This window comes from Galeopterus variegatus, unplaced genomic scaffold (assembly GCF_000696425.1).
Source record: "Galeopterus variegatus unplaced genomic scaffold, G_variegatus-3.0.2 Scaffold18703, whole genome shotgun sequence".
Taxonomy (NCBI): domain Eukaryota; kingdom Metazoa; phylum Chordata; class Mammalia; order Dermoptera; family Cynocephalidae; genus Galeopterus; species Galeopterus variegatus.
Window position 1 is genome coordinate 1 of NW_007744814.1, and position 14,300 is coordinate 14,300.

Here is a 14,300-nt window from a genome sequence, read left to right on the forward strand (position 1 = left end):
TTGCACACCCAGGACGTGCTCGTTAAGAATCTGCGGGAGTGGGGCCGGCCCCATGGCTCACTTGGGAGAGTGCAGCGCTGGTAGCGCCAAGGCTGCGGGTTCGGATCCTATATAGGGATGGCCGGTGCACTCACTGGCTGAGCGTGGTGCAGACCACACCGTGCTGAGGGTTGCGATCCCCTTACCAGTCAAAAAAAAAAGAATCTGCTGGAGTGAACTGAGCAACTCTCAGGTTCTGCCACCACTCGCTAGCTCCTGATTTTCATCTCTGTGCCTCAATTGTCTCACTGGTAAAATGGGGATAATAAGAGTTACTATCATATAGGGCTGTTGTGAGGATTAAACAAATTTATATATGAACAGCATTTGGTGTCTGGCACAGGGAAAGCACATTAGAAATGTCAGTTATTGTCCTTTTTATGCCAACTATAGTATGCTAATCTGCTGGAAGCTTCCACTCACACAGGATTTTTTCCCATGGCATCGCATCCCTGATACCGTCATCCCCCCTCTGGTAGAAGGCTCCCAGCAACAGGAAGCTCCCAAGCTGCTGAGGCAGCCTATTCCATAAAGCTCTCATAAAGGTCTTCCATAGGGAGCTGAAATTTGCTGCAACTTCTATCCTGATCTTGGTTCTGCCCCATAATATGAACTCAGAAAAATCTAATCCCTTCTTCCATCTGACAGGTACAATGTTTCTCCTTAGTTTTTCCCTCCCAACCCTAACCACCCCAGGTTTGTCAGCCATTCCACATATGACCTGGTTCTGAAAGCTCCCACCATCCTGGGTCCTTTTTTTTTTTTTTTTTTTGGTTAAAAACATAGCAGCCACAGGAGAACACAAAGCATCTGGCTAGGGTACACCTCTAAGCTAGATGACACCCATCTGTTCAAAAGCTCAGGATTTAACCAGCATTTTCTGAAACCACATTTCCCCTCCTATTGGTGCATGATGAGGAAGATCTGAGATCATCAAGTCTTTTTCACGTACATTGCTTTCAGAGCAAGGTCTTCTATCCAGCTCTGTGCTTCAGGATCTAATTCCCCCTGCAGCTGAGTTTTCTGTATTGACTTTAAAGGACAGGACAGGAGAGGCAGGTAGCTCCAGGGAGGGAAGCAGAAGATATGCTTAGTTTCAGGGCTGTATGGTTTATGGATAAATTCATTTTTATTCCCTTGGATAGCAACAGAGTGCCAAAGAGTGATAAACTGCAAGATCTATAATGATGGGATGGATATCATTCCTGGTGTTATCTAGGTTAAATGCTATGATGCTAATGAATTACATTTTCTGAGTATAACTTATTGATGGTAGTCCTAATCTCCTTCAGAATACAAATGAGTGTCCCCATTAATTATAAAGTGATATTAAATGAAATGACAAGGGATCCATTATGATTCTATAATATTCTGTACTCAGCTCATTAATGAAATGACCACAGTAGTAACACCTCATAGTTATACCTTTATATCATACATTTCAATTTATCAAGTGCTTCTCTCTCTCTTTCTCATGCAAACATTATGTATAAATGCAAACATATATATACATGTTTTAATCTTCACAAATACTCTACAAAGGACTATTATTCCTCCGGTTCCTTTTTCACAGATGAGGAAAATAAGAATCAGACAAGGTTATCATATTCATGATAGAGGTAAGACCAGAATTAAGGTGTTTTGACTCTAGGTCTAACACTATTTACCCTAAATCATATTTCCTTAGTATGGCTGATTTTTCTATTGCAGAAGTTAAAGTTAGCTATTTTGATGACTGTCAAGAATTTCTGGATTCCAGGAAACCATGGTATGAATAGGGGAAATGATAATATATCTTATTGACTGCACTGTCAATTGTCTCTATCTTTTTGAAAACAGACCCCTTACCCAGCAATACCCACTTCCTACATGCTTCTCCCCCAAAAAGGTCATGAAGGTCTTCTCAGGAATTCTTTTTTTCTTAGGATCACAGAGTACTATCTGAAAAAAGGTAACATTACTGAGTCGATTGAATTAGGGCAGACTGGCCCAGGACTTTTACTTTGGGGAGACTTACCTCGGCTGGGCACCTTATTTCTACTGAATGCAGCAGTTGGCTGGTGTCCATAAGGATGTATCCCCAATTCCTGGGCATGACTCACAGTTCCTAGTAAAGATTCAGGGTCTCGAGGTCCACTGGCACTCAAGAGCAGGGGGCTGTCATGGCAACCTTTGGTCAACGTACTGGAGCTCTTAGTGTCTGGGAAGCCGTCCTTGGCCCCCTCACATGAGCAGTCCTCTTCCATGCTCTCCGGATGCATTGGTGCCGGCTGATGAGCATAACCGTGGGTCGGGGTGGGTGAGGAAACCTGTGAGATACATTCTTGAGCCCTGATTTGGAGAAGATGCTGGGGGCTGCTGTGGTGGTGGTGATATGAGTCAGCATTTTGATAAGATAAAGACTGGCGCTCTGTCATACTCTGTCCCCCAAGACTGGGAGACAGACTGCCAGTATCCCCTTGGTTCATGTGCCTGAACAATTCTTGGTACTCTTGCTGCTGCTGCTGCTGCTGTCGTTGCTGCTGCTGCCTTTTAATGAGCTGTGCAAACTCTGCTGGGGGCAGCCGGATGTCTGAGTGGCCGGTGAGCGAATGCCGGGGAGAGAGCAGTCCTTGAAGGATGTGGGGTACCTGCTGGTGCCTTGTATAGTCTGGCGGCGTGGGGGACAGCAGGGCCTGCTGTAGTGCCGATGTGGTATAGTGTGGCGGCTGCTGATGTGCACTGGGAGGGAAGGTGGGGAATTGGTCAAGTGGAGGGACTTTCAGGGCTTGGGTTGGAGGGAACCCCACTCCTGTTGAAGGGCTGTAGCTGCTGGGGGAACCCCGGGACTGGTCCGAAAACAGATGGGGGTGTAAATGCGCCTGGTCGTAGTTAGCAGGGGAGAAGCGATTCACGTTCAAGCTGCAGACACAAAAGGGAGTGAGTACCAGGCATCCATGTAACAAGTACTACTCTTCCTCAGTAGGGAGCACCCAATGGTACAGAGACTGGGTAAGAGAGGGATGTGCACATCATCTCTGTTTATCCCCTATTCACTTATCCAATAACTTCCAAGGGACGTAGGGCACTGTATGTGTAATAGATCTAGCTCTGCTTTGAACACAGCAACTTGGCCTATCTCAAAAGATCATTTGAGCTATTAAGAGGCACCAAGCTCTTAGAAGAGTGACAGAGAGGGAAAGACTCCTAAAAGAATAGACAAGAGGAACTGGCATTTTTACACACTCCTCTAAAAGGCCGTTTCCTTCTTTGCAAGCAAATCATAAGGTAGCTTTGCCATTTTCCTCCTCTGTCTCCTTAGCATTCTAATCCTGGGTCAATAAATAGGTTATAAGTTCATCCTAAACCCACTGCCCTGATTTTAGAAAGGGCAAAACAAGAGCGCAGCCTAGTCAGACCCATTCTCCTCCCCTCCTGCTCTCTCACTCTGCTCAGGGGTTTCCTCCCACCTGAACCACTTGGAAGGATGGGCTAGGTGATGGTAGGGAGCCTTACCTGTGGGCCTCTGCACTGTCAGCACTCAGCTGCTTGGACAAGGGTCGGTGCCCATAGCTGAAGGTGGTCATCAGGTTAGTACGATGCTGCATCTGAATCTGACTGGCACTGGGGCTGAGGGAGATGCCCCGCCCGGTGGAGCCTGCAGCTGCCCCTGGCATGTTGTTGAGCATGTCAACAGGCTCTTGTACTTGGATGGTCACTTGCTGTGACTGGGGAGGCTGTGGCATGCCCAAGCAGGTTAGTGCCACACTGGGAGGAGAGGAACAGTTCTCAGGCTGCTGCTGGAAGATTGCACTGCAAGAGGGTAAACCTTGAAACTGGGAAGGAGATGCAGCACCTGGAGAGAAAGGAACATCAGAGTGACCGAGTGCCCAGGTTACCTGCCAGCTGGAAGTAATGGGAACCTGAGGACACTCGAACCAGACACCATCCAGAGCAGTGCTTCTCAAACTTCAGCGTGCACTAGACAAGTCTAGAGAACTTGTTAAACACCAGATTCCCGGGCTCTACCTACAGAATTCTGATTTAGTAGGTCGGGGTAGGTCCCCAAGAATTTGTGTTTCTGATAAGATCCCTTAAAAGCTGGGCCATGGATTATACTTTCAGTAGCTTGGATCTAGTCTGTACTTCTCAAACTTTAATGTGTATACAAATGCCCTGGGGACCAAGTTAAGATGCAGATTCCGATTCAGAAGGCCTGGGATGGGACCCGAGATTCTACTTTTCCTGCCAATGTTGTTGGGTAGGGGACTCCACTTTGAGTAGGAATGGTTTGCGGCCAATTCAGACTCTTCTCAAGAATGCCTAGGGAGACTGCCAAGGGACCGTAGCAATCAGGATATATTCATCTTCACCTTCATCTAAATACCCACAAGAGAGGGTCCCACAAGCACGGTAGATAACCAGATGGAGGCATGACAATAAGGAAGGTTCTGGTAGCAGGTTTTTATTTGGTAGGGTTGGAAAAGTTTTTATCAAAAATATTTATAATAGTTAACCTTTATTGAGAACTATTTTGTGCCAGAAACTGTTCCAAGTGCATTACATGTATTTATTCATTAAATACTATTATTATCCTCATTTTACATTTGAGGAACCTGAGGTACACAGAAGTTAAGAACTTACCTAAAGTTTCACAGCTAAGAAATTGGTGGAACCACGATTCAAACCAAGACAGTCTGGCTCCAGAGCTCACACCCCTAAATACTATGTTATTCTGCCTTTCAAATGGTTCATCATGGCGCTCAAGACTAAGATGGTCATTTTTTCCATGTGGCACATAATGGTTCAGTGTCAACCTCTCCACTCACCGTGAGACTGGATCATGGCACTGTTCATGGGGGGAGGACTGTTACTGGGTTGCCTGAAGAGATGGTTGTTGGGATGGTTGGGGGGTGGGCTTGAAGGCTGAATCCTTAACCTTAAAACCAACAAAAGAGATAAAGAAACTTCCTGAGTTAACAGTACAATCTTGAGCTAAGATTCAGCTACACAATACACACAAGTAGAAATGATTGTTTTAGTTCTGATAAGTTTCCATGCCAAAAAACATACGTAAGGCGTCCACCACAGTCTACCTAAACCCATCCACGTCTTGTTGGATCAGACTTCCCAGCCACAGAGGCAAAGGTCACTGTGGGTGTGTGTCTGGCCTCCTGTTATTAGATATCAGATTACTTTGTTCATGAGGCTAAGAAAATGAAGTGGAACAGGGAAGTCAAGACTTTAGGAAGGCACCTAAAATTTAAATTGGTTTCTCTGCTTTTCAAATAGATTCTTTCAAGATGAATGCTAAAGTCAGTCAGCATCTCTCATATGAGTCTGGCCAAGGACACCAGGCTACAGAGACGATGGCTTAAGCATAACGTAAGAAGATTCCTTACCTCTGGAGCTGGTGGGTGAGGAGGGCTGGCTGATTTTCACATGCAGCCTGAAGAGGTGGAGAAGGCTGAGGAGGACAAATAGAGTCCTAAAATATACATGGGGAAAGGAAAAACATAACCATGAGCTTGAAAACTAACCAGAGCTATTCTCGGAAATGGAAGAAACAGAGAACTATCTGTGACTCAGATTTATGCTTCTGTTGTTCATTAAAGGTCTGATTACCTTAGCTCAAGAATGTCAACTATAAACATAACTGCACTTTGCCCTGAGTGATCTCTTCCAAAATGCATAGGCAAATCAGCCTGAAGACAAACTCCAAACAAGTTGGAGAAAGCAAAGAGTGAAGGCCTACTTGAATTTGTTGCTGGAGAATTTGATGGTGCTGCTCCTGCTGGTACAACATATGCTGCTGCTGGGTCTTCTCCAGGGTTCTTTCATCAATCTGCCCCCCGTACATCTTCTGCAGCTGCTCACACTCCTGAAGGGAAAGCAGTTAATGCAGATGGGATGCAGCCAGGCCCACCCATGCAGTGATCTCAGCAGATGCAGATCTGCCCCAAGGTCTCATGGGCAGAGCGAGCCACAAGAAGAACAGTGTCCTTGATGAGCAGTTAACCCATTATATAGGTCTCTGTGTACTAAATGTATCCACAGTCTGTTCTGTATAAACGAACAGAAAACACCAAGGATGGCCTGTGTATGAGGGAAAGTGTCCAGTGTGAAACGTGTACACGAAGCACATGCCACTTGAAGCTTGATCATCAGACAGGCAGAAAGGAAATTGGCTCTTATAAAAGCCCGAAGTACAAGTATGTTTCCTTCCTCTGGGAGCACCATTCCGTACCAACTGGAGAGTAGGCCAGGTGGTAACAATGTAGAGCAGGATCCAACAAGACCCAGCACCCTAAATCACGAAAGGAATGCCGGGGCTGCTTCCCACTGAAACCCAAGCCCCCAAATTCCTTTCCAGTGAACTACAAGTACAGGAGAAAAATTTAGTCCCTTCATAAGGGAAGCAAGTTTGATCCTGGGGAGAGCTGTACATAACAAGAAGGAAAGAGCATTAGAAAGCTACACTTCTGTAACCTATAAAACTGCAGGCTGCCAACACAAAGTGGGTAGCAAGTTTACTGCCCCAGTCCTCCTGCAGTACTGGCCTGTGTTACCCATGCTTCTCCACAGATGCCTGCTGTCTCTTCCATTACCTGCTGCAACTGTTTGATGCTGCTGTTGTTGCCCATTTTTTCCAGGTGAGCTTTGAAGGCCTGGATGCTTGCAGCCCCATCTGAGAACCGGCGCACAGGGGAGAAACGCTCCGTAGGGAGGTGCAGGGTGTTGGAGTCCTTGTAGGTAGAGCTGAATACATGGGAAGAGAAGGTTAGGGGCTAGGACTCAGGGGTTTTCACCAAATTACATAGGGACTGCTATTCCAGATGGACACAGAGAAGGCTGGCTGCATGTGTAGCCCTGCATATTACGCCACTTCCATTTGCAGAGGCTGGTCATTTCCCTAGCCTGCTTTCCTTTGCAGGGAAGGTGCACATCTTCATTTCTACTTACCTTCAGTTGGCTTACTTTCCAAGCTTGGTGAGGTCCTGGGGTCAAATGCGTCCAGTTCTTATAAATATACTAGGCCATACAGAAAAGCTCCTCAATATCTTCCAGGCCAGGCTGAACATAAGCTCTTGTTTTTATAATCATGTCTCTATCTAGTGCCTTTAGAAATCTAAAATTCAACAATTTGACCTAAAGTTTTCCCTGACTAGTAATCTCTGTATGACCAGAGGGAAACCACAGTCAGCTTTGTGGTCAAAGGTCTGACCTGGAACTCATAGGTTCTGTGCTACAAAGTGGAGGGTGGAGGTTGGGGTGGGATAAAATGGGACTTCTGATCCCGGGATGGAGACAGCACATTCTTAAGGAATGGGGGCCTCAGGATTCTGCATGTACCTGCTTAACACAAATAAGGTTACCTACTGTGAAAATTAACTTCTCAGAGCAGCAGCACCTGGCCAACATACTAATGAAAGAGGAATCATGTGGATTACCTCAAAGACCCCACTGCTCAATCAGAACACAGCCAATATCTTACAAAAAGAAAGAACAAGCTTTTGATAAGGAATGCCTAAGACAGCATCGGGGTTAGAAGCTAACACCTATACTTGTTACCTAATCAGAAAGAGATGTTTATAGGTTGAGGTAAACAGATAAAAGGCTGCCCAGGCAGCATTCCAATAGATGATGGAAAGGATCAGGAATTCGTGTCCAGGGCAAAGATGACATTACACTTGACTATGGGCGAAATGATGTGCCACCCTTGCCAATTACTCATTTTGGGCTGAAGCAGACCCATAGCTAAGGAAGGTTAACAAGCAAGTTCAAATACAATGCAGGTGGTGAGGGGTGGGAGGAGGACAAGAGGGGAGACTAGGAGAAATCTGATGACTGTACAGAGGTGTCAAGAGAGTTCTAGCAGCAGGTGAAAGCCCTTGACCCTCTCTTTCCTAATGATGACTTCTATTTCAGACTCTGAGCTTGACATGGTAGTGAGTTAATGAAATGAGCACAAACATATATTTGTTTCAGTAACACAAAAGATAAATGATTTGGGGGGACATAATCCAGAAACAGAGATCATCAAAGCTGCTTTCAGGACCATTTCCTCAAAACTTCTCATTTCTATTTCCACTTCAGGTTTTTCAAGTAAAGCATTCTCTCCTAAAATTTGACTCCTACACTTTCAGTATTTTCTGATAATGCACGCATTTCTGATTCACTCAGAAAACTGTGTTCTTCAAGCAGACAAGACATTCTTTCTGCACAAAATCCATTCTCTCCCATTAGAGCAATAATCCCAGGTCCAGGTATTTCATGACTTTTTCAGAAGCTCAGGCTCTGAGTAGATTGATAAACAGGTGAGTCCAGCATAGTAACTTCAGAGGAACATTTCTATGTACTCATTTCAGAAGCATGGATAATATCAATTGTGCTTGATTTTATTTTTATTAGCAATCCTGTCCAAACTCAGGACAGCCTCATTGTAGACTGATATACTCCCACTGCACTCCTCAAACAGGAACTGGGTTTCCCCACCTGGATAAAATCCATCTTGTGTATGTGGGTTTTTTTAGTTACACTTCATTAAAGAATCAATTTTAAATTACACACTTCTAGGAATAAAAAGGTTGATCAGACCCCTCTTCTGTCTCCATGTTGGACTTCATCTATTACACCCTAGAAGAATATATATGTACCAGGATACTTCAAAAAGTTCATGGAAAAATAGGATTGAAAGATAATCTTTTCATGAACTTTTTGAATTTCCCTCATATGCTATTCTTTAATCATTTACTCCAGAAAATGAAAGGAATTCAATAACCTATCTAGGCTACCCATTTTCAGTGTTGTATGGCTTTGGAAAGTTTCTCTTTTCCCCTGAAGACGAACTTCAGTCTCTTGGCTGCATATTTGTATATTGACCCTATTAAGATATGCTGAGTTTGCACAAATGCCCCACCTTACACAATCTGCTGCTCATAAAGCATTCATTTTCTTCCAGTTCAAACTGGCTTGGCCACAGGAACCCTGAAGCACTCTACCAAGAGTGTTAACATGAAAAGATACAGCAGACAGATTTCCAGCAGGCAAGGCCTTGACAATGACTGTAGGCAAGGTGAATATCACAGAAACAGAGCTGTGGGCCAATGCAGTCTTCCTTTTGTAATGAATGTCTAAAGGATATAGGGTCTGTGATAAAGGCTGACTGGAGATGTGCTGATCTTTATGATTCCCTGATAAGAATACCTCCCAAGGAACACCTAAGAATTAAACAAGGGTACCCAAAGGACTTAAGCTAAACAATAGACTATAACAAGGGCTGAAAAACTAAGTGTCAGGCTGTGAAGGAAGGGAAGATGGAGACAAGGAGAAATGAAATAAAAAAAGGACTATTAGGTACAAGTGTAGAGCTCAAAGTTATGAGAAATCATAGGAAATTTATAGAGGAAAGAGAAGACAGATCTCCAGTAATCACTCAAAGTATCCTTTGATGTGTACTAAACAAAGTAGGTCCTGAGAGATGTTCATTAGAAAAAGATTGTCCTTCTCTGCCATCAGAGTTTTATTTGAGAATCTTCATTCTTGCTACTCCTAATAGACCATTTTTACTAAGTCATTCACAGTCATTTATAAAAGTTTATCTTCTTTCAGAGTTCCAACGTGGCACTCATTATTTCTCAGTCTGCTCAGAGTTCACCTGCCTCTGCTGATTACATTAATGCCCAGTGGGTAACTAGCCACAATAAAAACATCACATCAAGCTTGCCAGTGTGAACTGGTTGCAGGATTTCGTAACAACACATATAAACCTAATTTCCTTGGAATCTGACTCTTTTTCAACCTTCTCAAGTAAGACTGCTTTTCACTGTGCTCCCAAAAAGACTGAAATAAAATAAACTCTGACAATAGGTGGTGGCTTTGAAAATGTGGCACATGAACTTGGGGATAGCTTCAGTATGGACATAGCTAAGATTTTAATCATCAAGATATTCACAGAAGATCTTCCTAATCTAGCAAAGAGTCATTCCCCCTGCTTCCAGGCTTAATTGGACTCAATGAAGTTTTCTTGGTCAGAAAGGTTAAACTTATTTTTTCAAGAAAATGAATTATAAATATAACAGAGACCTAGCAAAAGATTTCGCCCTCAGAATATTCAAAGAATGACTTCTCAAGCACATCACTCAAGAGGATGCAGCATCTCAGTTCTACCACTCACAAGGGAATGTATCTTCTTCCACATCCAAGCTCATTGTCCAATGGTTACATGACATGATATGCTCATTCTTCTGAAGATGATGAATTAGTAAAGAAAATGTCTATTGATATTGCTACAAATCCTCCTATTTCCAGTTGGCCTTCTGAGAGCTTCACTTCCTTGCAGTTCTCAAGTTCAATTTCATCTATGAGTCAACATTTAGAATGATGGCAATCAACTGTAGACAATAAACACGTCTGCAAGGTAATGGGAAAGAAGAATCTTGTATCGCTTCAGGGCCCAGGAGCAAACCTTTTCCTTGTGCATTGCCTAGTGCGAGGAGCTGAGAAGATGAGTTCAGGATGACAGCTGGCTCCTATTCAAAGCTTTGATGCTAGTCACCATCACTGTGAGACTAGTCTGAAGGGTGCCTGTCCGATGAGCCTCAAGGAGCTCAGACAGCTCATGTGGCTACTCACCGATGCTGATCAGGTACCAGGTGAGGAGGCCAGACCCGGGAACGGAAAGACTGCTGTCCTAGCTGCCGTTGTAGGTCCGGTGGGATCTCAGCTGTAGGGTTGGTCATTGCCAGTGTATGTCTTTTGGACCTATTTGCCAAGTACCTGCAACAAGCAGGAGCACATTTCATAGTAAAAAAGACAGACAGGAATATCCCTCTGCAAGAAGCATTAGAAGTTAATCCAAAGTACTCAGTGAAATAGTGCCAGAGCTCAAAAAGTGCTCTATAGCAAACAGATCCTTGATTGGATGAAAGTGAAACACATCTAACTTGCCAACAAGTTGGCATAACATAGAAGTGGCTGAATTTTGAACCTAAGAGTAGCCATTGAAGAGAAGAGAGAAAGCAGATCTAGCTCACAAGGATAAGAGTATCAATTTTCCTACTGCATTACATTCAACAGAAGAATTTATTTTCTACATGTTAATTTTATTCCTCTTTTCCCTCCAAATTTCCAAAATACAAGTCAGAGGAAATAAGCCCTAAAGACTATTCCTAGAGATGAGCAAACGGAGATATTCAGAAGGACTCCGTATATGCCTCTTGATCTCACAGGCCTCAGGTTTTGAATCTGTCCTCACTACAAGTCCCAGAAAATAGATCCTTCCATTTGCAGATGGGTGAGTTCCAAAACCACCTCTTCCTTCAGGCCCCATGACTGTAACCCAATCATCAGAAAAGAAAAACTGGTATTGTCCCCAGGGAACCAACATTCTGTAGAGAATGAAGAAATAAAACCACATGAAATGTTTAGAAATGTTTTTAGGGAAAAAAGGCAAAGCAAGACAGAAAAACAGAAGAGTTTCAAAAGCTGAAGCCTTCTCTTAAGTGGATGACTTCTATTCTGAAGATCTTTCAGACCCTCCACTTAGTCAATACCATCAGTAAGAGATCAGTCACCCTGCATCTGGTGATGACTTCCTCCAACACTGCTGCTCTTCTTGGGCATGAATCAAGGAAGGTGATATAATGATTTCTTTTCATTATATCAAAACTGACTGTACCTTTTAAATGTTGATCTAAAGAAGAAAGAAGATAGAGCTGGAGGAATTAAATGCTAAGACAAAGAAGATAACATAAAACATTTGCTTTCTCTTTTAAGGTAGGAAGGCAGTAAATTTCCTAATTTCTCATTTCTTCATGATACCAGTAGGGCCCATATGCAACCTTATATACCATGTTATCAGCTAACTAGGAAGCAGCAGCATCAAGAGAAAAATTTTCATTTTATTGGCTAAGCTGTAGAAGGAGCTGCACTACCTGCAAATATCCCTGTTTGCCACAGTTTTCTTTCCATACAGGAATGGCTTCTTTTCAAAAAGCAGCTATCATACAGAGCTACTAGGGGTAAGAAAGGAAGTACTGGCCAGCAACTGTCGGGTTCTTAAAAAATGGTCTGTCTCATTAACTACCTTGCCCATTTAAGCTAAAATCAGTTAACAGACTGTGGAGTAATTAGTGGTATGTAAACTTGCCAAGAATAAGCCATTAATGGTTTAATATCCATTTGAGAAAGACATCCAAAGTTTCCCCAAGAGCCCATGAAAACCATTTTATTTCAACTTCCCTCGAGGGAAAAACATATAATCTTGAAGAACACCTGTATTTCTGGGAAAATACATGCTGGCTTCTGGTGAAACCCCCTCCCCAGAAAATGAGAAAGACAACTCCCACAAGGGGGCATGCGTGGAGCTGAGGACCGGGGCTAATACAGTACAGCATGCCTGATGGTCACTGCCATTCTCTGTGAATTAGGCATCTCTCAACAGGTTCTGCAAACAATGGATATCTGCATCTGTCCCTGGCCCGAATCCCATATTCTTTTTTTCAATATCTCTTTGTTGGTACAAGGGAGTGGAGGAAGCACACGGCAAACAGTACGAGAGGTATTCATTCTCCTGGAAAGGAAGAGTCCACGCCAGAGGTCCATGGCCAGACTAGCTAGGATCACTGTCATCCCAAATCTCCAATTCCTTTTCAGTAAACAGTTCTTGGCAGGTAGGAGCAGGCTTTGTGCCTTGTGAATACTATTAAAGTTGCAATATGAAGGCAAGGGGTAAGGAAGGAAGGAGGGAGGAGAGAAAAAGTTCTTATGGTTATTGCTGTCACTTAGGGGACTTCCAATGGCGCTTACAGAAATGAAATTTTCTGGGTAGTCTTCTGTTACTTCCACGTGGGGAGAAACATGCCATCTGGCTTGAGCAAAGAGACCACACAAATGTTGAAGCTGCACTGTACCACCTCCTTGGGCAGAAGTGACCTTTCGTTGGTTGCAGGGGGAGCCTGCCCAAGGACGTTCTGCAAGCACTGCCAGATGTCACATTACCTCTGCACAGCTTCCTGATCTGGCTCCCCATCTGAGCTCTCCTCGTCCACAGGGGTAACTGCTGGCACTGCCTGCAGAGAGACAGGAAGGAAAAGTTCAAGGTGGCAGCTTATTCTATAATGTCTCTTATTCTGGACTTGGGACAGCACTTTCTGTTAACTCTCTTATTTACAAAACTTTTCTAGGACCCCTAGGTTATAATGAACTTTAATACACCTACTTTTCCATTTTTACCTTGCTTAGGTAATATTAATTTGGATTTCTTCCTCTTATTCAATTTCATGCATTCATTTATTCATCCAACAAACAGCTGAATGCCTACTATGTTACGAGGTAAAATGTGAATTTACAGATAGGGTCCTTGCCCTCATTTTACAGTCCAGTGGAAGATAGAGACAAGTAAACAGTTACAAAATAGCATGACCAAGTCCTCTAATGGGGGAACTTGGGAATTAAGGAAAACATCCTGGAGGAGGTAAAACTTAACTTGAGACCTGAAGGAGGCATAGGAGCTAGTCAGACAAGAAGGGAAATGGGTCACAGGTTTCTAGGCTGAGAGAAAAGAGAAGACCTGTAGGTATTTGAGAACCTGAAAATATAGTAAAAGACTGTTTACCTGTAATGGCTAGGACTTGACCTATTGTTTCATATTAATGTTAGTTCCAGAGTTAAGATGTCTTAACACCAGGAAAGCAGAATAACTTTTTTTAAAAGTACATTTTAGTACATAACATATACTTGTATAGTTGCATTCAATGCTTTCAAATAGTTGTTATCCACCAAAACATGTAAGTGACACAAGAACCACCACAGTGCACGCGTCACCATGGTCTACTCTCATCTGCATGAGGACCGGATGCTGTGCATCCCTGACCACTCCTCACAGCCTGGTGGTTCACATAATCACCATGCCTCGGGCACTGGAGCAAAAAACCATACTTCAATTATTATAAAAGAGCATTTTTCAAAATGGATAATGCTGTGGTTTGAACGTCCCGCCAACCCCATGTTGGAACTTAACCTCCAATGTGGTGGTAGAAGGCAGATCCTTTAAGAGGTGATTGGATCCCAAGGACTGTGCCTTTGTGAATGGACTGAGGCAGTCATGGAGTAATGGGTTGATGATTTAATCAGTTGTCACGGGCATGGTTATGATGGCTTTAAAAGAAGAGCAAGTGAGAAGGTTAGCTCTCTTGATCAGCCCATTCTCACTATGTGACACCCTGGGTGCCATGGGACCCTGTAGAGAGTCACCACCAAGAAGAAGGCCCTCACCAGAT

At 43.5% G+C, this 14,300-nt stretch overlaps 1 protein-coding gene across 1 annotated transcript; it reads right to left on the reverse strand.

The window, feature by feature from the left end:
* Positions 1–1,996: 1,996 nt before the first annotated feature.
* On the reverse strand, positions 1,997–13,085 carry LOC103582958 (serine/threonine-protein kinase SIK3-like). The gene is given in 9 exon segments (XM_008564409.1): positions 1,997–2,051; positions 2,053–2,940; positions 3,535–3,874; positions 4,848–4,957; positions 5,421–5,506; positions 5,774–5,899; positions 6,627–6,777; positions 10,654–10,797; positions 13,021–13,085. Coding segments are annotated over 8 exon segments (1,863 nt in total). The 5' UTR covers positions 10,761–10,797; positions 13,021–13,085.
* Positions 13,086–14,300: the final 1,215 nt, after the last annotated feature.